The 24,153-nt window shown below is 37.8% G+C and overlaps 1 protein-coding gene across 2 annotated transcripts in view; it reads left to right on the forward strand.

The window, feature by feature from the left end:
• The window catches only part of jar (Myosin heavy chain 95F jaguar), a 396,549-nt gene extending 372,868 nt beyond the window's left edge, over window positions 1-23,681 (forward strand). For both annotated transcript variants that reach the window (XM_089239616.1, XM_089239618.1), the window contains 2 exons: window positions 1,439-1,630; window positions 23,324-23,681. In XM_089239616.1, the coding sequence (XP_089095742.1) occupies window positions 1,439-1,630; window positions 23,324-23,463 (332 nt within the window). In that variant the 3' untranslated portion in view covers window positions 23,464-23,681. The remainder of the gene's footprint in view (window positions 1-1,438; window positions 1,631-23,323) is intronic.
• The last annotated feature ends 472 nt before the right edge of the window (window positions 23,682-24,153 follow it).

Consider the following 24,153-nt stretch of genomic DNA (forward strand, 5'->3'; position numbering starts at 1 on the left):
GAAAGAAACTTGGCAGTCCAGATGGATTGATGGTGAACAACGTGGCAGAAAGGTCTTCCAAATCATAAATAAGACCAAAATCTTCAACCAACCATGGATTAGAGAAAGGACAATCCTATATAGTGAGCATGGCCCTGTTCCGTATTACCTAAGGAGATTTAAAATATCTAAAAATAAATTGTGTTCTTGTGGGGAAATCGGAACATTTCCTCACTATATTTGGTCGTGTCCTAGCACTGCATCCTACCATCAGCCCCCGATTAATCTAAAACATTTCCACGTCTGGAAACGTCAAGTAATAAAAACTAAAAACTGGGCTGACATCATTAAACTTATCAACTTTCTAGAGGAAAATCTGTCGTTACTGCACAGCAAAAATAAAGATCTCTTTGAATTTGATGAGAGTGAAGACATCCCTGTCTTCACCATGGTGACTAGATCGATGACCAGATCAGCATCGACACCCCAAATCTAATGACTATGCTGAAATTGTAAAAATGTGTTCACATGTTTTTCCTTCTCTCGGACTGCGACGTGCATTGTGCTTACCACAGATGTTTAATTTTTGCATTGTTTTGTGTTTCCCATAGTGATTTAACTGATGTTTATTTTCTATTCCTCATATACATATGTACTTGGACGGACTGTGATGTGCATTGTGCCTACCACAGATGCTTAAGATTTGAATATTTCTTGTGCTTACCATATTTGCATTTTCGTGTTCTTCATATTTGCATTTCTGTTAGTTCCCGGGTTTTTTTTTTCTCTCGGACTGTGACCTGCATTGTGCTTACCACAGATGTTTATTTTTCATTGTTCTGTGTTATATAACTGATATATAGCATATATAACTGATGTTTTCCCCACCCTTTTCATACATATGTACCTGGACTGTGACGTGCATTGTGCTTTCACAAATGTTTAATTTTCACATTATTTGAAAAATAATGTGATTATTTTTCAAATGTACCCCCCCCCCCCCCATGTACTTTGAAAAAGTGTTCTCATGTTTGATCAAGTAGGGTGGATGGATTTGATGGGCTGGGGAAGGTGTTGCTACTTTTCCAACAGATACCCTTTACTTTAGAGGTTCCGTAAGGAATATTAACGTGGGTATCTGTCTGGTAGTTCAAGTTCAAGCTTGGGGACTTGGGATGAATCCCATTATTTTTGGTTTCCACATTACAAATTTGCTTGTGGATGATCACAGGCTTGTTCTGAGTGTGGAGGCCATGAATCCTAATAGGCTTATTGCTCCAATTTTTTACTACAATACTTGTTCAGCATTTCAGAATAGGGTAGTAATAATGATTTTGTAATCATATTTGTAAATACTAGAAATCAAAAATGTCTTGATAATTAATCAATTATCATGAACTGGAAAGTTGTGTTCTCGTGTTTCTAACTAAAGTGTGTGCTTTACATCTTTTTTTTGCAGCAAAGATGGCTCCTCAATTACTTCAAAACAGACCGCCATCTGCTATTGATAACAGACATAGATTCTTTCGAATACCATTTGTACGCCCCAGCAGTTTGCAGAAAGGCCTGTGGTATGCTCATTTTAATGGGCAATGGATTGCAAGACAGATGGAGCTGCATCCTGACAAACCACCTATTTTATTGGTAGCAGGTACAAAAAAATAAAAGATCATTTTTCCTCCAAGTTTCTGATGTTTCATAAAGCATGTTTAAATACAGAGTATCTGGTTCAAATGTATATATTTTTTAGAAGTTTTTACACTTTAAAAGAAGTGTTAAAAGATCAGAAAAATATATATATTAAGAACAGCAATCACAAAGTTTTTTTTTTTGAAAAAATAAATTCTTGCACTTTTACATGCTACTCTTTCTTTGCTCAAATGATATCCAATTTTAATAGTTGAATTCTAGCCATGTTTCCTGCAGCATTTTTGGAGTAACAAAAAATGTAAGACAAGAATATCCTCCTGAATGTAAAATTATGAATATTCTTTTTTCTTTTGAATTATATTATATATTATTCTTATTTCTTTATGAAATATAATTTATTTTCCATTACACATTTAAAACAGAGCAGTTTTTGGAATAATTCTATTATAATGACAACTTTTAATTAGAGAGTATTCTCAGAGTATTCTTGCTTCTGAGAGATTTTGGTTGATTCATTACATGTGTTGTAGTGAGGATTTTTGAAACCTTTACAAGTGATAAAAATCACTGTAAACTAAATTTTTACAAATAAATTTGAAGCAGAAAATAAAATCGGAATTGATTGACAAGGGAGGTATTCTTTTGATCACTTTCCTTCTAAGAAGGTACAGAACTGTTATTTCTCTTCAATGAGCATGTACTCAAATTCTACATCTGTCATATTGTTAAATTCAGCCACGTTGGTTTCATTTCCTTGCTTCAAAATTGTGAGTTGTACACTTTAATTTCTCCTTTAAGCTCTATTACCAATGATTCCCTTGTTTTTTGTGTTGCTGCAGCAATTTTAGAGAGTAACTTGTGTTTAATGCATTCCATTGCATGCTACTTTTTACCATATGACAGCACAAATATTTTCTGCAGTATAACATATAAACTGAAGAGCCAAAAAAACTGGCACAGGCATGCATATGCAAATAAAGAGATATGGAACCAATCAGAGTACGGCGCTGCGGTCGGCAACGCCTATATAACACAACATGTGTCTGGCATAGTTGTCAGATCAGTTACTGCTGCTACAATGGCCGGTTATCGAGATTTAAGTGAGTTTGAACGTGGTGTTATAGTCAGTGCACGAGAGATGGGACATAGCATCTCCGAGGGAGCGATGAAATTTGGATTTTCACGTACGACCATTTCACGAGTGTACCGTGAATATTGGGAATCCGGTAAAAAATTAAATCTACGACATCGCTGCGGCCGGAAAAGATCATGCAAGAACAGGACCAACGACGACTGACGAGAATCATTAAACGTGACAGACGTCCAACCCTTCCGCAAATTGCTGCAGATTTCAATGCTGGGCCATCAGCAAGTGTCAGCGTGCGAACCATGCAACGAAATATCATTGATATGGGCTTCAGCGTGCAAACCATTCAACGAAACCTCATCGATATGGGCTTTCGGAGCCGAAGGCCCACTCGTGTACCCTTGATGACTGCACGACACAAAGCTTTACGCCTCGCCTGGGCCAGACAACACCGACATTGGACTGTTGAGGACTGGAAACACGTTGCCTGGTCTGACGAGTCTCGGTCGCAATTGCTTCGAGCTGATAGAGGTGTACGGGTATGGAGACAACCTCATGAATCCATGGACCCTACATGTCAACGGGGGACTGTTCAAGCTGGTGGAGGCTCTATGATGGATTGTAGCCAGGTTTTGGTCCATGGGGGAGCAAAATTGTAAAAGGCGCCATTTTTTGTTCTTGCTTAAGGCGCAAACTTAAAATTACGCATTAGTGGAAAGAACTTTAAATTTCCCAATTTAAAAAATCAAATTTATTTTGTTTCTGGTTGTTATTTTTTAAATTAAATTAATTACTTTCCAACTGATTAATGTATTTTAATTTTTTAACTAATTTTAAAAAAATGTAAATTCCATTTTATGTTTTGTGTATTTAAACAAATGCAAACACCAAAAACAATTGGAAAGTCACCCTAAAAAGTAGTTTGAAAAAATTTAGATTAAAATATAAAAAATGATAGGAGAATAAAATAAAAAGGAAAAAAATTATTTTCTCTTTCTCTAAAATTATTCCGAGATATGACAGTACAGAGAAATCTTCATGCCTCCATTTAATCGCTTTTATCATGTAACACTCTTATCGTAAGCACATGTACACTACTTCTACTCAATCGTGCATGTACTTCCAAGACATTTGTCTTATGGAATTTCTAACAAATTAATGCATACAAAGGTTTTAACAGCTGGCTGTTGAGAAGAGATATTTTGGAAAGAGAGAAAATTCAACTTCCCTGCGGGGAGTCGAACCCACGTCCTTTCACATTCTGGGTGAACGCCCTAGACTACAGAGGCACCAAATCTCTCAATGTTTTCTTGGAGCTCGTGTACACTGAAAGGGACCATACATGGACGGCCGGACCAGACTCAGGCCGAGCTCACTGGGGGCAGTTGAATTTTCTCTCTTTCCAAAATATATCTTTGCAACAGCCAGTTGTTAAAACTTTCGTATGGTAGCGGGGAGTGACGTCATCCTTGTATAAATTAATGCATGCCGGAAAGTTCTTTCTTATATTATGCATGACCATAGGCGTATTCAGAAAACCCCAAACCCCCCCCCCTCCTTTGCGTGCGGCAATGTGCGTGACCATAACGTATATATGATGTCATAGTTATGCATGGTTTCAGTTTGAGAAGTTTTGTCATCTGTCTTCCATATTAGAAGTAAAATTGGCAGATGCCTGAAGTTTCGTGTTATACAAATACCACGGTAAAAGCCTGTCTGCTTTCTGCGGGAAGGCTTTCAAAACGAAAGATCGGTTAACGCATTCGTACCTAGAAATTTAAAAAAAAAAAAATCGCTCCAGTCAACTGCCACTGTGCCACTAGTGGGATTGAAACCGGGATGAATCTATCATGATGCCCACACGATCACAGTGGTTATCACATACTACTAGATTGCAGACGCACAAGCGGAGAGTGGCCAAAAAGGTTTAGGAACCATTGCTTCAAACGAATTAGTGTGCGCCAGAAATTGTCGTATGTGTCCGTAATCTATTGAAGTATCTCTGAGGCGTGTTTGTAATGCCACTGCTCGTCTTCCGAATCCAAGTAAAAGTGACAGGTGTATGAATCGACTGAAGTATTTTTCATGTTCTATTATCTACCGGCTTCCTTTGGAGATACTATTTAAAGGAGAGTTCTCAGCTCAAAGTTGAACAACTTAAAAAGGCATTGCGCATAGTATATGTATATTTATTTCTAGTGAAATAAATTCATGCGATGTGTTTTATAACAAATCAGAGAAGAATGAAAATATATGAGTGATGAATTGTACACAGACTAGCGCAGGGGTTCTCAAACTTTTTTCATCCGCTGTGCCCTGTTACTTTAATCAATGTTTGCCCGCGGCTCCCCAGAGCAGTTTAACAAAGAATCTCTTTGAAATATCTTCGGGATGTTCCGCAGTACCCCCGGCAAAGGTTGGTGATGCACAGTTTAAGAATCCTCTTAAACTAATAAAAACAATAAACTTATAAAAACTAATAAAAACCAAGAACTTATTTTAAGTTCTTGGATTTTTCCCCTCGTAATTTGACCAGAGAGCCTTCAGGTAAGTGCTGGCAAACCTCACGACGCCATAGTTCATATTAGAAAGTATTGTAAGCCCTCGGAGATTAGCGCTATAATTGAAAAAAACACTAGATAATTTTTTAAGAGTAGACTGAACTTTTCGTGGACACTTTCTGTTTTTCTGAAATACTATTATGTATGTATTTTCAGTTACTTTTAAACTTTCTTTGTAATACATGGGCAATTCCAGGTGCCTCAAGTGCAAAAGGAACTTCATGAAGATCAGATCCAGTTAAAATTTTTGGAGAGTGTGAACTGTTAGGCAGGAATTTCTGAACAGGTAGAAGGCCTTAGAAAAGTTCCTTTTATGCTCGTAAGACGACCCTGCGTAGACCACCTATGTGTTGTTGTGGAAAATAAAGAAACAAATAACGCCCGGAATTCTGCTCTAAAAAGCGATGAGTATATATAGTGCATTTATATTATTTCAGAAATATTCAACAGATTCTCAAAGTGTGTGTGCTCGTGGCTCATCGCCACCCTTTTTTTTGAGGGACGTCTCAACGCGTTGGTGTATTGATGCGTGCTTATTCAGTACTTAGTAGTGGGTTTTTTTACATTAGGCCAGGGATTCCCAAACTGTGCACCGCGGCACCCTGGTGCGCCTCCAATCTTTATCAGATGCACCACGGAGCGGTGACCCTGACAAAGGTTCTTTGAAAATATGTTTTGTTAAACAGCTCCAGGAAGCTGGCGGATAATTATTGAATAGGGGAAAGAGGCACCTCGGGTGGAAAAAGTTTGAGAACCCCCTGCATCAGGCCATTTTGCGCAGTCATGGACAAATGATGATGAAGCCGGGGGAGGGGGGGCACGGGTGCCAAAAGTTTATGAAACACTGGATTAATTGGAAGGGAGATATACGTGTCACGAGTTAACAAACACACCGGCCATAACTTTTTCCAAGGAATAATTTCTCCGATTCGGCACACTGCTGTATATGCATAATGATGAAACAAACAGTGATTCATAGAAAAGAGACACTACACTATGAAAAAAGACTATGTTTTTGAAAAAGTCACATTTTAACGTAAAACTATGCATGATCACCGTATAATATAGTACAATATATTGTCGTACAAATATAGAAGTCTATAATTTCCTCTCCCATTCTGTACATATCAGAGCGCTATTGACCCAAGATTATAGGTTTTTATTTACCCACCTTTAAGAAAAACTATTCCAGAACCCCCTTTTGTCCCCAAAATCTTTGGTTTTTTAGGGTTCGAAAGCTCATAGCAGTTTTCCACCTTTTCCTAGTCTTTGACACTGCCTTATACACAAGCTACAAGCTAGTAGCTCTTGCCAAGGCACCAGCAGATAACGTGGCATTTCTAGACACTATGAATCTAGCTAAGTCACCCATACATAAAGTAGTACAGTATTTCTAGGAGCTCAAGCTCTACCTAAGGCACCCAAAGGAAAGGTGATACATCTTGGAGCTTGAATCCTAGCCATTAATTCATAGGTTCAGTGGTCTGTCCACAATAGGTTCCTGTGCTTAATTTCTTCAAAAGGTGCCTTAGTAAATGCTCTTGGTGGCCCTTCAGAACAGAATGAGCTTTCGTGAACTCCATATCCTCATAGCTATGAAAGGTATTTCTAGGAGCTCTACCAAGAACTACCAATAGCAAGAGGAAAAAAAGTTACAGCTAGAAGCGGGCAAGATTCTGCCCTTTGATAAAGGTGGGGGAACAGAGCCTGAGATCTGAACATGCTTCTAGATGAAGAGCTTGAGAGCAATTGTCAAAAATGGTAATGAAAACCTCCACTTTTTTTTTCTTCTCTTAAGGATTAGTACAAACCCAATCACTGTGAAACTACAAGAAGCGCAAATATAAATGTAGATTTTTTCCCCCTTACTCATCATTTTAGTCAATGATGAAGGTAGAAAATGAAAAAGTCAATATTTTTCAAGTTTTTTTAAAGATCAAAAGTCATGTAGAGCCTCAATATATATTCTTATATGTATTATTATTATAATTATACTTTGCACATTGGCTCTCTTTCTTAACAAGCACGTTCTGGTCACGTGAAAGAATCTCAGTACATTCTGTACTGAAACACGAGATGATCACGTGACCGGATGCCCCTTCAGAGGGTCTGAAGGGCCATGTGTGTGTGAGAACATCAGTTCAGCTCCAGCTCTCACACGAGATGCATCAACGTCGTCTTTCTCTCTCTTAATATATGTACCATGTAAATAATATCTTCTATATAGCATCATAATTAAAGATAATGTATCTACAACTACATCTCATTCATACGGAGTCAGTTACGCTACCGTCACCACTTAGCATTTAGCATTGGTGACCGCAGACGTTTAAACGCAAATAATGATACCTTCTCAATATTCTTCAAAAGACGCCATTATGGTGAGAGCAGCAGCAGAGGATTTTTCTCCCAGCAACAGTGGACCACGGAGCATCCTCCCTCATAAGGTCACTTCAGCTTGACCTCTTGGTTCTCTTCTCTCTCAAGCAACAGGATGATGGCAGCAGAAGGAGACAATACTGTTCCCCAAGTTTCCAGTGTCGTTCTCCGCCTTCCCCCATTTTGGAAGACAAACGTTTCTCTCTGGGTGAGGCAATGCGAGCAAGCTTTCCTCCTCAGCTGCATTACAAGTGATGATACCAAATTCGCCGCTCTCGTTGCTAATATCGACTCAGAAACACTACATGCGGTTGCCGATATTGTCGTCAATCCTCCTGAGACCGGGAAATTTCAGGCTCTTTCGGACCGGCTGATACAGGAATTTGCAGAAATTGAATCGGCCAAAATCAAGAAGTTGCTCACAGAAATTCAACTCGGAGATGATAAACCATCACAGCTGCTACGAAAAATGTGCCAACTCTCGGGATCTCGACTAACCAATGATTTCTTAAAGACATTGTGGCCGCAATGTCTTCCCACTCAAATCCAAACTGTCCTCTCAATATCGAGTGATGGACTGGATAAACTCGCGGAACTGGCTGACAAAATCGCGGAAATAAGCCAAAATGCATCCGTTTCTGCTGTTTCTCCACCGCCAGATCAAGATGACTTGCGTGCACAAATCGCAATGCTCATCAAAAAACTGGATGAACTTTCCTCTCAACAACGTGGACGTTCACCACATCGTGGGCGAAACAACTTCTTCAAGAAGCGTTCCAGTTCCAGAAACAGGAAAAATTCCTCCGGAATGTGCTACTACCATCGCTTCGGTAAAAATGCTCGGCGCTGTACTACACTGTGCAACTTCAGCGCACCAAAAAACGAAGGAGCTCCGTCATAGCTGGCATGGCGAACATGAACTTAGAGACCAGCAGGTTGTTCATCCATGATCGTAAAACGGGAATAAAATATCTCGTTGACACGGGCAGTGAAATTAGTGTCGTTCTGCCATCAGCGATTGCTTCCACCACTCCCTGCTCTACATTTCGTCTCTATGCAGAAAACCAGACGTCAATACTGGCCTACGGTACCAAAAATATTGTTCTAGATCTGGGTTTGCGACAAAATTTCCCATGGACATTCGTCGTCGCCAAGGTTTCGTGCCCTATCATTGGAGCAGATTTTTTGCGCAATTTCAATCTCATAGTAGATTTAAAAAAGCGTCGTCTCATTAGCTCTAGCACATCCCTTCATTCACTGGGATCAGTGCATCAAACGGGTCATCTCTCAATTTCCACAGTGGGCCCATCTCAGTACGAGAAAATTCTTTCTGAATTCCCAGACATCACAAATCCGTGCTTAATAGGCGAACCTGCATCACACGACACAGTTCACCACGTAGTGACTAAAGGTCCTCCAATATGTTCTCAACCGAGACGGCTTCACCCTCAAGACTTTGAGAAGGTGAAGACAGAATTCGATTTTTTGTTACAACAAGGAATAATTCGTCCTTCAAAAAGTTCATGGTCTTCACCATTGCATATTGTTCCGAAGTCGGAAACATCTATACGACCAGTGGGAGATTATCTAAAATTAAATTCTGTCACAGAATTCGATTCCTATCCCATCCCATACCTAAGTGATTTCAGCAATGCACTTCATGGTAAGTCAATTTTTTCAAAATTAGATATTTTCAAAGCATACCATCAAATCCCTATTTTCGAACCTGATATTCCTAAAACAGCGGTGACAACACCATGGGGGTCTGTTCGGATATACAAGGCTTTGTTTTGGCTTAGTAAATGCGCCTCAAACATTTATGCGTTTCATGCACAAATGTGCCTCAAACATTTATGCGTTTCATGCACAAATGTGCCTCAAACATTTATGCGTTTCATGCACGAGGTGTTAAGAGGTTTATCTTTTTGTTATGCATATTTAGATGATATCCTTGTATATTCATCATCTGTTGAAGGGCACGAAAATCACCAAAGCAAATATTTGAGCGTCTACACAAGTATGGCTTGAAACTTAATCTTTCTAAATGTGTATTAGGTGTAGATAATTTGGAATTTTTAGGTCATTTAATTACTCCTCTTGGCATTAAACCATTACCTAGCAAAGTAGAAGTAATATTAGATTTCAAGAGACCTGACACAATTTCTGAGTTGAGAAAATTTCTTGGTCTCATAAATTTCTATAGAAGGTTCATAAAACATGCTGCTGAGTCGCAAATATTCTTACACGATTTTCTAAAGGGCTCCCGCCATAAAAAAGATAATCGTAAAATTGAATGGACCGATTCTGCACTCGCAGCATTCAATCAATGCAAAGAGCAACTCGCTAATGTTACTCTATTAGCTCATCCTTCCACATCTGCAAAACTTGCACTTCATATTGATGCATCTGATTTTTCAATTGGTGGTGCATTACACCAGGTAGTGGACAATTCATTGCAACCGCTAGGATTTTTCTCTCGCAGACTCACTCCTGCGGGAACACGCTATAGCGCATATGACAGAGAACTATTGGCTGCATATTCTTCTATCAAATATTTTCGACACATGCTCGAAGCATGTCAGTTCACTCTATTTACAGATCAAAAACCTTTGGTCTATGCTTTTCGGCAGAAGCATGACAAATGCTCGCCTCGCCAAACCAGGCACTTGGATTTCATTTCCCAATTCACGAGTGATATTTGTCACATCCCTGGCTCAAAAAACATAGCAGCCGATATAATGTCCCGCATATGTGCTATTTCAATGCCAAGTCCAATTAATTACAATGAAATCGCTGAAGCTCAAGCGACAGATGATGAATTATCAAAATTGATGGGTGATTCAAATTGTGGCTTACAATTGAAAAAAATTAAACTTCCCGAATCTGACATAGATTTAATTTGTGATATCTCCACTGGAAGTGCGCGTCCTTACATTCCTGTGCGGTATAGGAAAACAGTGTTTGATCACGTTCATAACTTAGCGCACCCAGGCATCCGAAGAACGATCCACCAAATCTGTTCTCGTTTTGTTTGGCCTGGTATCAATAAGGAAATAACAAAATAGGCAAAAGCTTGCATGGCTTGTCAAAAAAGTAAAATTCACAGACATGTCAAATCTCCTTTGAAAGAATTTCCACCATGCGGCCTGAGTCTGGAAAGAACCACATTCATCTGGACATAGTGGGTCCATTAACTCCATCAAATGGTTATTCTTACTGTTTGACCATGATCGATCGTTTTTCCCACTGGCCAGAAGCACAACCAATAAAAGACATCACAGCTCCAACTGTAGCGGAAGCCTTTTATAACTGTTGGGTATCCCGTTATGGTGCTCCATCAGTTATAACAACTGATCAAGGTCGACAATTTGAGTCCCACCTTTTCCGCTCTCTCCTACAACTTCTAGGCACCCAATGAGCTAGAACTACCGCTTTCCATCCTCAAGCAAATGGTTTGATTGAGGAATTTCATCGACCACTAAAAACGGGCATTAAATGCCATAGCACCGAACGTTGGACCAAAATATTACCAACTATACTTCTGGGCTACCGAGCCGCTCTAAATGCCGACCTGCAGTGTACGCCAGCCAAACTCATGTTTGGTGCACCCTTGCGTCTTCCCGGCCAATTTTTCGACTCAACGAATGTCAACATTGACCCTTGTGACTACGTAAATAAGTTACGGGGCCACATGCAGCAGCTCCGTCCAACGCCAACAAAACATCATGGAAAACATGCTACATTTGTGTATCCAGAACTGATGAATGCTACTCGCGTATTACTACGTCGTGATAGTGTCCGTCGACCCCTCCAGAGACCATATGATGGTCCCTTTCTTGTCATTAACAAAAATGAAAAAGTGTTCAAACTTTACATCAATGGCAAAACAGTTTTGGTTTCCATCGACCGCTTAAAACCAGCATTCTTCCTTTCGGAAGATACAACGCCGCTGGTGGCGAAAACACAAACTAACGTCAGAGAACTCGACCACGAAATCAAAACCACCAGTGACCACACGATCTGGACGTCGAGTCCGGTTCACAGATTTTTATCGTGTCCAACATTGACACTGGGGAGAGGGTACTGTAGATCCTCAATATATATTCTTATATGTATTATTATTATTATTATACATTGTACGTTGGCCCTCTTTCTTAACAAGCACGCTCTGGTCACGTGAAAGAATCTCAGTACATTCTGTACTGAAACACGAGATGATCACGTGACCGGATGCCCCTTCAGAGGGTCTGAAGGGCCATGTGTGTGTGAGAACATCAGTTCAGCTCCAGCTCTCACACGAGATGCATCAACGTCGTCTTTCTCTCTCTTAATATATGTACCATGTAAATAATATCTTCTATATAGCATCATAATTAAAGATAATGTATCTACAACTACGTCTCATTCATACGGAGTCAGTTACGCTACCATCACCACTTAGCATTTAGCAGTCAATTAGAAAAATAGGCGCCAATGTAGGCGAAATTTCGATTGGGGGAGCAATCGCTCCCTCTGCTCCCCCCCCCCCCCAGCTATGCCACTGGGAATGTGCAGTTGGCGTGATATGGGACCCCTGATACGTCTAGATACGACTCTGACAGGTGACAGGTACGTAAGCATCCGGTCTGATCACCTGCACCCATTCATGTCCATTGTGCATTCCGACGGACTTGGACAATTTCAGCAGGACAATGCGACACCCCACACATCCAGAATTGCTACAAAGTGGCTCCAGGAACACTCTTCTGACTTTAGACACTTCCGCTGGCCACCAAAATCCCCAGACATGAACATTATTGAACATATCTGGGATGCCTTGCAACGTACTGTTCAGAAGAGATCTCCACCCCCTCTTACTCCTACGGATTTATGGACAGCCCTGACTTGGATTTGCTGACTTTTGATGACAAGGGGGAGGGGGGTTTGAAGGTTGCTTACGTCATTAACCACCCTTTTTTTGAAGATATGAAATATTCTAAGCCGCTGATGGGGGGAGGGGACATCAGTGTTTTGCTGACTTTTGGTGACAAGGGGGGATCAAAAATGGATGAAAATCTGCAACATAAAAAACTTGACAGATTTTCAGACGCCAGCATCAAGTAGCATTTGAAGGCGGCTTTTTCAGATTGTACTTCTTGGAATTTAATTCTTCACAGAACACCTAATACAATTCTTTCATGACCTTTTGAAATTTCGGAAAATGAAGCAGTAACATCGTTAGATTTTGTTGAGCACAGTTTAAGTCAGAATGGCTCAGAGCAAGTTAAAAAAAAAAAGCTTTAAGTGTAGGGGATTAAATAAAAATTTTTTAATTTGTAGATGATAACCCTTTGCTTTTGAGAGTTACAACAGCAAAAAAAATTAATTTACTTCCCATCACATTAAACAACATCCTAAGTTCAAAGATGCATTTTATATCAATATCAAAATGCAAGATTTCTTTTTGTCTATTTTTTGTTTTTCCCCTACAAACTATATCCTGTGCAGTGGCGTCGGACCGGGGGTGCTGTGGGTGCTCGAGCACCCACAGTCCTTTGTATGATGGGGCGGAGCACCCACAGAATTATAGATTCAGAAATAAAAATCTCCTATGTAGATTTCTGATTTTTGTCCCAAGTGTAGAATACAATTTAAAAAAAAAACTGAAAGGGAAAACTTTTTGTATGTTTTCTCCTTTTAGCAAAGGAAAAAAACAAAATGAACACGTGTTTAGGACATCAAGAGAAAAGGGGCACCGCAAAAAAAAAAAAATGTGGAATTTTTCTTTCCTTTCTGTTTACTGTCACTGTAGTTCTAGTGGCGACAAAGAAATTGCTTTGTGGACATATACATCTACTTAAACACACTGCCTGCAGCAAACGCTATTTTAGCATTGAGTTGGGGATGTTTTGAAACAGCTTTAGTAAAGGGAATTCCACTTTTTTTTAAACTGAATAGCCGAACCACGACCGGCTATAGATATTTATTGTTTAGTAGGCAATAGCACCCCCCCCCCCACTTGTCTCTGGAATGGGTGGGTAATTCGCTTGCCTCCTTAGTAGACGGGGCGCTAATCGCTTTCTATTATATTTTCTTTATTTCTTCTTGAGCAGCCTTCCATGATTGTGTACACTCCTCTGGTAATGCGCCCAAGGTGAATTTTGCTTTCTTACAGCGGTGCTTTGACTATTGATGTTTTAAATTGGATTTTAGCATGAACGTCGCTGGGAATACGACTGGCCCGGAGCGAGACAACATTGATTGTCGTTTGGGTATAACATACAGAGTATATATACACTAGATAACCAGATGTTTGTATGGGCTGTAGTACGCACGCCTCCCTGGAAACCTCTGATGTTTCCGGGGAGGCGTGTGAACTTCCCAGAAACTTCTTTCAGACACCCAAACTGAACCATTTTTTTCATGTACAAACTTCACATGATAATCAAATGTTTGTCTGGTGATTGTCACATCTCCAGGCAATTCCAGCACACTTACGTTTTTATGGTATCCAGAAAAAGGCCCCACCATAAGGAAAAACAGGGCATAATACATGTGGATGGCTGTTCCCAAAAGGATAGTTCGTGAAAGAGACAAACAACCTCACACTACTGAAGTGTACTCCAAAAAGTAAAAGCCGACAAATGGTTGTGTATGGAGGTATGATAAATTTTTGCGTAGGATATAGGAAAGTGGTGCATATATTTATAAGAGAAGGAGGGCATAATCAGACAGTCATCTATTTTTTATCATCGTTGAGAGTGTTCCTACACAATTTGTTGTAGTGCGAGCATATCATATATATCGGTATCTCGACCACAATTTAATCTTGGTAAGTGATATTTCATTAACAATTTTTCTTAAATTTTTGGGGGCATTTTGGATACCACATGTTATACGGATGTTCTTGAGCTTTTACGACAAACATCAATGGATGTATTAAGAAGCTCTTTGATGGCTACTACTTCACCGCACACCAACTCCAGTCATATATCGCCATACAGCAATTTCCAGCCAGTGGAGTTGGGTCGAAAATGAAGGCACCATCCATCGGTGGTCGCCCCAGGTAAAGAACTTGCTTCTGATGTTCTATGCCCGGATTCGAACCCATGGACCTCGATGATAACCTTCATAGTGGAAGACGAGCATTTTACCACTGCACAAGTCGGGCAGCAACATTCGAAGGATGGCTATCGCAATCCCATTAAAATTTTTTTAGGGATTAATCAAAAATGTTTAATCATTTATTCAGCTGATTTACTGAATTTTTTAAACGCTAACCATTCATAACAAACGTAATATTGGTACCTTTATAATAATAATTGTTGCCATAAAATATATTTTATTAATTTTATGAACATATTTGATAGATATAGTAAATAGACAAATACTGTGTATTGGAATAGATTAAGAAACTAGGGTACCCAAGTATTACAAAGCATTTTAATGTGTTGAACATAATTATCAAATGCTGGCCCTTTTCAGTATCTTGTCCTTTCTTCTTTTTTTTTTAAAAAAAAAAAAGGTTATTTTAAGTTGATTACTGATTTTGAAACTACTTTCGATCTTCTGTTGCTTGTTTCCTTTAGAAATTGTAAGGAATGTCTGCAAGAGAAAATTCAAGGTAAAAATTAAATTTGAAAAAAATACTTTAATTTTTGGAAGTATCTAAAAGAGGGGCTTTGGATGGCCTACTGCAGTGTTTCTCAAAGTGTGCGTCCTGGCTCCTAGGGGCGTCACACTTAGCTGGAGATATTGATTTGTATGCCTATTTATGCTTTGAAGTAGTTCTTTTATATGGATAAAATATCTATATCACTGGTTCTTGATCTTTTTCCATTCTGCACCCCCAGTGCAATACGATTTACCTTCCTGCACCCCCTTAGATACTGTAATACGTTTTCTATTTATGAAATTTAGTTTTTGGAGTTAATTACATTAATTAATTTTTATAAGTTCTTTTATATGTATATATTTTTTAGACTATGGTTAATAGTTTTTCAGACTCTTTAAAAATTAATTCAAAAACCTAACTAAATAATATATTTTTTGGCACTTCAAAATTTGAGATGAATTGTTCTTTACTTATTGATTCCAGCCGGATAAAGCAGTATCATGTATGTAGGGTTGCAACTAGGGAAGGGGGGGGGGGGAGCAGGCGGGTCTCGTGCCCCGGGTGCTGGACCAGAGGGGGGTGCAAATTTTATTCTCAAATCCCTTCTTCAACATTACAAGGGGGCACCAAAATGAGCACTTGCCCCGGGTGACCAAACATCTAGTTGCGGCTCTGGATGTATGTTTTTTGCCATTTGATAAATTTTTAGATTTTTTTCTGAGTCACGCTCACGACAGTATCAAAAACGTAAGCGCAGCATGCTATTAAAAAAGAGGTTCTACTGTATATACGTCCTATGTACAGTATACTGAACTATATTCTGTGGGAGAGGGGCATAGTTGAATTATGAAATGGACAAGGGAGCCACGGGTGACAAGTTTTAGAGCCACTGACCTAATAGGAGAGCTGATGGAACACGAAAAATGCTCTTCACTGTGGAGGTAACAAATTTTGGTCTTATCTTCTAAAACTATCGTCACACAAGCTCACTTTGAATCACCATTCGTTTTTGTTGAATAAATTTGTGCTGTATTCCCAATGTTGAAAAATTCGATCAAAATTTGATTAAAATATTTTTAAACGGAATCACTTATCTGAAATGTTATGTACAGAAACATAATTTAAGGCATCTAATCAGTTTCGTCAAAGTAACCAAATTAATTTACAAATTTCGATGATAATGTTTATTGAATTTTAATCGAATTGATCAATTTGATAAACTCAATAAAATTTTAACGGTGATTAACAACTGATTCTGTGGTTCGGACAATTCTAGTGTGAATATTATATTTTATTTGAACTGTTTTGTGATTAGTTATGTTTAACTATTGTTCTTAGATATCCCTGACCTTGTTCTCCAACATTATTCCGGAAAATCGAGGTTCTACTGCAGTTGAAAATTTTTACTATTAAATAACTATTTGTTTACTAAGCTTTCTCACATGAAGCAGTCAAAAAAGTATTCATTCAAAAAAAAAAAAAAGTACAATCAAAAACTGGATTTCTAATAAGGCATAGGTTTTCAACCTTTTCTGACTCGCGAAGCCTTTTTCAGTATATAATTTCTATGTTGGAGCCCTATATGACTCAAGGAGCCCTTTTTAGAGTATAATTTATATGGAGGAACCCATTCTTTTTTTGTTCATTTATCAAATTTACTAATTTTATTTTTCTCGGAGCCCAAGGGCTTTGCGAAGCACCGGGTTCGAAACCACTGTTCTAAGGAATCGATTTCGAAGTTTTCCAGGTATAGACAGTCGAATTCCATTATAACGAACTCCAAGAGACCGGAGAAATCACTTCCTTATAACGAAATTTCGTTATAAAGGAATCCCAGCTTTTGCATTGTAATATGTTAACTTAGGAGAGGGATTAGAAAAGTGTTCGTTAAAACGAGATTTTCGCTATAACGGTATTCGTTAAAAGGGGGTTCGACTGTAGTTCAAATGAGTTGACGAAGGCCTACGAATGATAATTGTCTGAAAAGTAATGATGAAATTCTCTTATAGATTTTTAGGTGGCGAGGTTCAGCCAAAATTATACAAAACTAAAAATTTATATCGTTATCTTATTTACAGTTATTTTCATTAAAATTAATTTTTAGGGAAAAATACGGCGTATATTTGTCACATGTATGCAGCATGTATTATCCCGCGTACGCAGAAAACACTTTGTTTAATGAAAATGCCCTGCTGTAAATAAGATACAGCAATGCTTAAACCTTTAAGCAGTACAGCAAAAATCGCCAAACCTCTACAAATGCTATATCCATGGCCCCCCACATACTGGAGCGGGGCCCCCAGGCTGAGATCTTTTGCGGGTCCTCGGTTAGACCTTTCTGTAGTTAATTTATAACATGAAAAAGCAAAAAAGGACGAGAACTGTCCCGGGCCCCAGGTTTTTTCTCTGACGCTTTTCAGCGGGTGAAAATTAAGGGATTGGGATATATAATATACGGAAAAGTGTTCAGTTGAGAAATCAACTTCACAAAAATAATTTAGCTCTTTAATGTGAGGACTATAAGGAGGCGAGATATCTCGCTGCATATTATATATATATTTTTTTAGACATATTTTTTAGACATCCATATTTTTTATGAGCATTTTTTAAGCCAACTTTGGACACTTTTTGTGGCCTTTGTATCTTTAACAAAAAACTGCACTATATGGTGAAAAGAATTTTTTTATGTATGGGTAACAGGGGCGAATTTAACAGTGGGCGCACCGGACGCTTCGACTTCAAAAGGACCCAGAAAAAAACCAAATTTCACACTTTTCTCTAATTTAAGGGGCCTAATATTTTCTTTTACGCCAGGAGCCTCGACCGACTTTAATCCGCCACTGATGAGTGTGTGTGCATGTGTATTATATTACTTTTTGAATAATGTTAATTTAAATAATTCCTCAATACATCCACTTACTCACACTATAAAAGAATTTATATATATATTGTTGTTGGTTTTATTCAACCACTTCATTTCAGCAGAGTATGCAGGGATTGAAATCAGTGCTGGATTTAGGCAAGTGCGAAAGGTGCAGCTGCACCAGGCCTCTAAATTGTAGGGGCCGCAAAACGGAGTAAAAATACTTTAAAATGGAATAAAAAGTAATAATTTTAGTAAGTTACATTTTGACTTATTAATAGAGCAATAGCTTAAAATTCTTTCCAGACAGGGAACCCACAGGCCTAGGGTTTTGACTTCTCCTCCCCCCAAAGCCAAAAAGCGTGCACGTTTTATGCCCGGGGCGCTTGATCAGAAAGAGCGCTGAATTCTCCTTTCAACGATGTATTTCGAACTACATTAAGGGGGGATGCATGCTTGCCCCGGCCGTAGTATTTAAATGCGGCTCTGGGAAGTGATCGTCTAGCTTTGAAAGCCCTTTCGTTTTGGTCACCTGCGTATAGATATTATAGACATGGCTTCATGGCTATGATCATTTGATCATTTTTATCGCACCACGGTCATTTTCTGCAAACGAGGGCTAATTAGACCGGGACCTATCATAATGAAATAACAAATAGAGATTTAATAGGAAGAAATTATATATGTATCGTAATGTTTGCTAATGAATTAAAAAAAACTGCATAAAAAAGCTATGGTCTGTGAAAAGCTATATCTTACAATTCTTACAGACATTTCCTGCTTAAAACGTTTTCCCGCACATAAAGTTTTTTAGTTGTGGTTTTTGAAAAACGTTATAAGCGGGATCGACTGTATTACTATAAATATTCTCAAGTTATTCATAATAGTAGTCCTACCAGAGAATATTCTCCTAAAAATTATCACAGGTAACTTTACATCTCTATGAGCAACAGTAGTAGTAATATCATTATAGATTGCTTGATAGTATCCATTATTGTTGACCTTGCAATCATCAAGGACTTGCAGATTGCCCTGTTTCACAACAGTTTTAAATTTATTCCTTGGAAGAAAAATCTGGTGGAATGATACCTAGTGATCTGGAAAAATGGGCAAGAAATTTATCCATCTGTTCTGGAATGAGCTTTCCAGTAATGATAAAACATCATTTCCCCAGTGCAGCGGGGCCCAATCTTGTGGGAAGATAAGGCAGGGTGCACACTGGTTAAATACTGCAAGTGATGCAGCATTCAACTTGGCGTAGATTGGTTAAAACACTTGAAATGCAGGTTTTTAACCAATCCTCATCTAGTTGCATCCTTTGCAGTATTGCTCCAATGTGCACCCTACCTAACATGTTCATTTAAGGTAACATAATATGAAGTTGCAGCATATCCATCCAAGTAAATGTTTGCTGGCACAGATGCCTTAGCAAAAAAAAAGGGAGGGCCTGTGACCATATGGCAGTGTGTCTTTCAATATAAAAGGGGGTCATGAAGTCTTGGAATAGGTGAACAATCATTATTCAGGACCGTTCTGCTTGAGAAAAAAAAACAATTCTTGGATTATAAAAAAATCTGGCTAGTGCCTAAATTATTATTTTCAAATTTTTCAAGCCCTGTGGAAAAAATATGCAAAAGAGTCTTGATCTATCAAAAATAAAAGCTTTGGCTATGTAACCAGAACCATTGGGGTTTTTTTTTAAATCTAGCCCAAACTTTCAGGAGCTGAATTGACCTTCTCTTTTTCTTGAATTCCTCACTTACGTATTTTGAAGAATATTCCTGCTTCATTAAATTTAAAAAAGTCAAAATACTTGAAAAAAGAGCAAGAGTAATAAAAAAAACAGCAATAGGTACAGATGTTTGATCTTGGCTTACGGAGGAATATCACAATCAATGTTACTCCCAAGCGCCACTAATCTATTAACTTCATCGAAATGGTGGAAAATATTGGCTGAAAAGGCGGAAAAAACAATAGGTCCTTTTTGAGCCAAGATTTTCTGAGTATATGGCACTATTAAATTTTTTGCCCTCTAGCTCAATATTGGTTGAACGTCTTTTTCCTACTTTCGGGTTTGTTGCTGAAAAAATAGTAAAGTGCCACCAGTTAATAAAAAATACTAGTGAAAAAGACATAGTAAAAGAAGGATTGTATATATGTAATGGGTTTTTTTAACTACTAACGGAAATTGTTTCATTGAAATTTTTCATTCTTCTACTGTGCTTCCCTGAAAATTAAGACACTGTCTTACATTAATTGGTACTTCAAAAGATGCATCAAGGCTTATTTTCGGGAGATATATTTTTGTGTTGTTATATTTCCTGTAGAACCGCTGGCCCCAGATCTTCCTAAACATTGTGATTGCCTTGAATGAGCACTTCTTGTGCATGTAGCCTGCTTGTACTGTATCGCTAAAAACTCAATCACACACAGCTGTCGCTGAGTTCATCCCATCACATGAATTATTTGAATTATTCCCCTAAGTGACAACCTTGCCATCCCGCAGGAACTCTTTGTAAATTTTTAAAGCTTTTTTTTTTCGAACATCCTATTTTGATTGTAATCATTGTTTTCCATGTGCAAATGGTCCTCAAATAATTTGTTTGTAACAACATCAAGAGTCTGAAGATAGCAGTGTGACATTCCTGCGGATTCATTACTCTGGAGTTTATCTCTCGTCCAAAGTGGCCATTTTTAATAATTTAAAATTATTGAATAACTTGAATTATCATCATCCCCGTATCTCCACTCATGGTAGGGCATAAATAAAGGGTGGGTAAAAAGTCCATAAAAACCGGAAAAATAACCAAAATACAAAACGGTTTACTGGGTTAGCATTGCTACGTCACAGGAATTTTTTTAAGATGAGAAAAAAATAACAAACAGCCGATAGTTGGCGCTGATGTAGACAAGTCAAAGAAAAGATATGCAAATAATGAACAGAATGCCTCCAAATCGTTTATTACGGTACGGTAGTATGTGTTCCACGTGAACACCATCACAGGATAACATATTGCAGACGAGTCGCAAATCCAGCAATGGCAGAGTGCAGCAGCTGCTGATGTATACATGACACCCACCTCTTGGCGGACCACGTCTTTCAGTTCCGACAGATTGAATGGACCAGATTGATACACTCGGGATTTCAAATACCCCCATAACCAGAAGGAGAAACAGGGCAATAAATTTCTTAGCACTTTTTAAAATTTCATGTTGTTTTTTCATGAAACTGTTGCACGTAAAAAGCTTCAATGAAGGATGTAAAAATTGCAGCGTAACGAAGGTGATTGGTGAAAACAGTAAAATAATAATTCAATCAAAAACTTTTATTTTATCATGAAACTAATTATTTTATGAATCGACATATTCGAATGATTAGTGGTTTCGTGTTTTTTCTATTGATCATTCATTGAGTCACATTTTCATACTGATTTATACACGTAGCAACAAAGACTTTTAATTTCTAGTGACTGCAATTAATTTTTATCACTCTGAAATATTAATAAATTTAATTTTCCTTATAAGATTTTGACACAACTGTGAAATTTATTCTAACCTGCATGATTCGCGCAGAATTAGGTCATTGTTACAGATGAATTTTCCTTTTGGGGCATATTTATAAGGTTTGGGCTGTTTCCCCGCTCATCTTGGCAGGGACAGACTTCAGGCTTTCGCCTCCGTAGGCACTACTGATTTCGCTGCTGCCCCTTTGAGATGGTCTTTCTTCTCTTAATTTTTTTTTTTTAAATCATGCCCTTAGCTCTCAATTTTCAAAATGAAAGCCATCTCTTTACTATTCATTTTTATAAATATGGTTTTTAATATTGTTTCATACACATGCTCATAACATAAATGAGATGCTATAAAATTTTTTAACTGTATTTGTTAGATTTAATTATGACAATTTGTAATTATGATTTCATACAACAAGCTTATTATGTAAATCAAGTTGATTGTGTTGCAGAATTACATTCAAAAGCTGCGATGCAACATGCAAATCTTCCAAAACTTCTGAATTTGAACTGGAAAAAAATCTTGTCTCAAAATTGTTAGTGATACTTTATTCATTTCAGGGGTGTCACGACTCCTGAAGTAAATTTTTCAAATGACATGTTTCAATTGCATGAAAAAAAAAAAAAATTCATGAATTGAAAATCCAATGGAACAAAATTTGTGTGATCACACAAAGCCTTGTTGCAACCTTACAATTTTTTTCCTTTTGGTTTTTTGTATACCTTGATAGTGATTTTTTTCCCTCACATATGATGTATCTTTCTTATAAGAGTGAAAGAGAACAGGTAGGGTGAGGGTGAAAAGAAATCTAACTTTGTACCCTAGTCATTTAAGGGTTAAAAGTTTCTGCTTGGATGACGTTACACATTTGGCAATGGTTGTACATTTTCTGGAAGCATTGTTTGAAGCAAAACAACCCCTAACGCCTTCTTTGATGCTGCTTTCATCTCACTAGATGACACAAAACAACATCCCTGAATTCCCCCCCCCCCATTTTTTTTAATGGGTGGAAAGAAGATAAATACCATTGAAGATACCAATGTATCACTGCGAAGTACCATTTTCCAATACGCTATACCTCAGGCTGTTGATGAACGGACCCCTGCAGTCCATGTAAAATGTCCAGCTAATATTACTTGTTCTGCCTCACATGGAATAAATTAACATCACATTGCAAAAGTCCATTTATCTTAAACAGCATGAACTGTGACAAAGTGGACGATGGGACCTTCTACAATGATACATTAGTCCCTGAATGGTACTCAATTTATGATTTACTCATTTTCAAAGATGAAACAAATTGTTTTTGGTCATCAGCTGAGATAAAAGCAGTTTTGTGGGAAGCATCAATATATTGGTTGTAAAAGATCAGGATTGGTTGTAGTAGACAGGAACTATACGAGTGCTGACTAATGTGTATCTTCACCCATGGGGATTATTTGGAAGGGATTATTTTGGAGTTTGGACTCATCAGCATTCAAACCATTAGAAGTAAGGTGCCCAATCTCTGCAATTTTAATTCTTCCACTCACTATAGTAATATAATAAGTTCACTCACAACATCTTGTAAAGAACAGAATTTTTTGAAGTCAGTTTAAGGGAAATTCTGGTTCATAAAGAGCCACATGACAAAGGTTCTACTGTATGTGTAAAAATATGATTTTTTGTTATTACTATTAATTATAATTTTTTAATAGGAAAAGATGACATGCAGATGTGTGAACTAAGTCTTAGTGAAACTGGTTTGACTCACAAACGTGGTGCAGAAATATTAGAAGAGGAATTTGAATCAGAATGGGAAAAACATGGAGGAAATTCATTCTTGTGTAACACGTAATGGACTGGGGTTGTATTCTTCATTTTCAATTTATTAATGTATTGTTGGTGAGGAAAACATTTCAGCTAATCAAACAAATGAAAGTTGTTAAACAGTACTCATTCGACTTTCTAGATTCGCAGCACCTATAATTTTTTTTTCCCATTCTATGCCAGTATTAAGGAATTCTTCCAAGATCACTTGAAATAAAATGTAAAAAATATTTTTTTTTCACTCTACTTGACTCTCATTGATTATATATATATTTGTTTATCATTGATTACAATCTAACAATTATGAAAGAAGATATACAGTGGAACCTGTACAAAACAGAACATAAAGACACAGATTTCTGTTTTATAAAGATGCACATCAAAGTACCAATCATCGAACAGACTATCTTTTGATACTTCAGCATTGAAAAAGTGGACATGGCGCCTACCAGACCGTATTACATCAGCACACCAAACTTTGGCCAAAAATCTCCAGCCACTTCGTGAATTGGTTGGCTATATCCTGAATAATTTCTAAAAATAGAATTTTGACCAAAACTTGGCTAATTTGCAAACTGGTGGATTTTGGACATTTCAAAAATATATACTGGCTGTAATATACATATATTAAGGACAAAAGGATATGTCCTTACATATCCTTTTGTCTTTTGAACTGTTGGTGATAGAAACATACGTTTGGTTAGAAAAAGTATCAAAA

The sequence above is a fragment of the Pholcus phalangioides genome, unplaced genomic scaffold (genome assembly GCF_987345545.1).
Source record: "Pholcus phalangioides strain wild (caught in Gottingen) unplaced genomic scaffold, Ppha-v1.0 ptg000011l_1, whole genome shotgun sequence".
NCBI lineage: Eukaryota > Metazoa > Arthropoda > Arachnida > Araneae > Pholcidae > Pholcus > Pholcus phalangioides.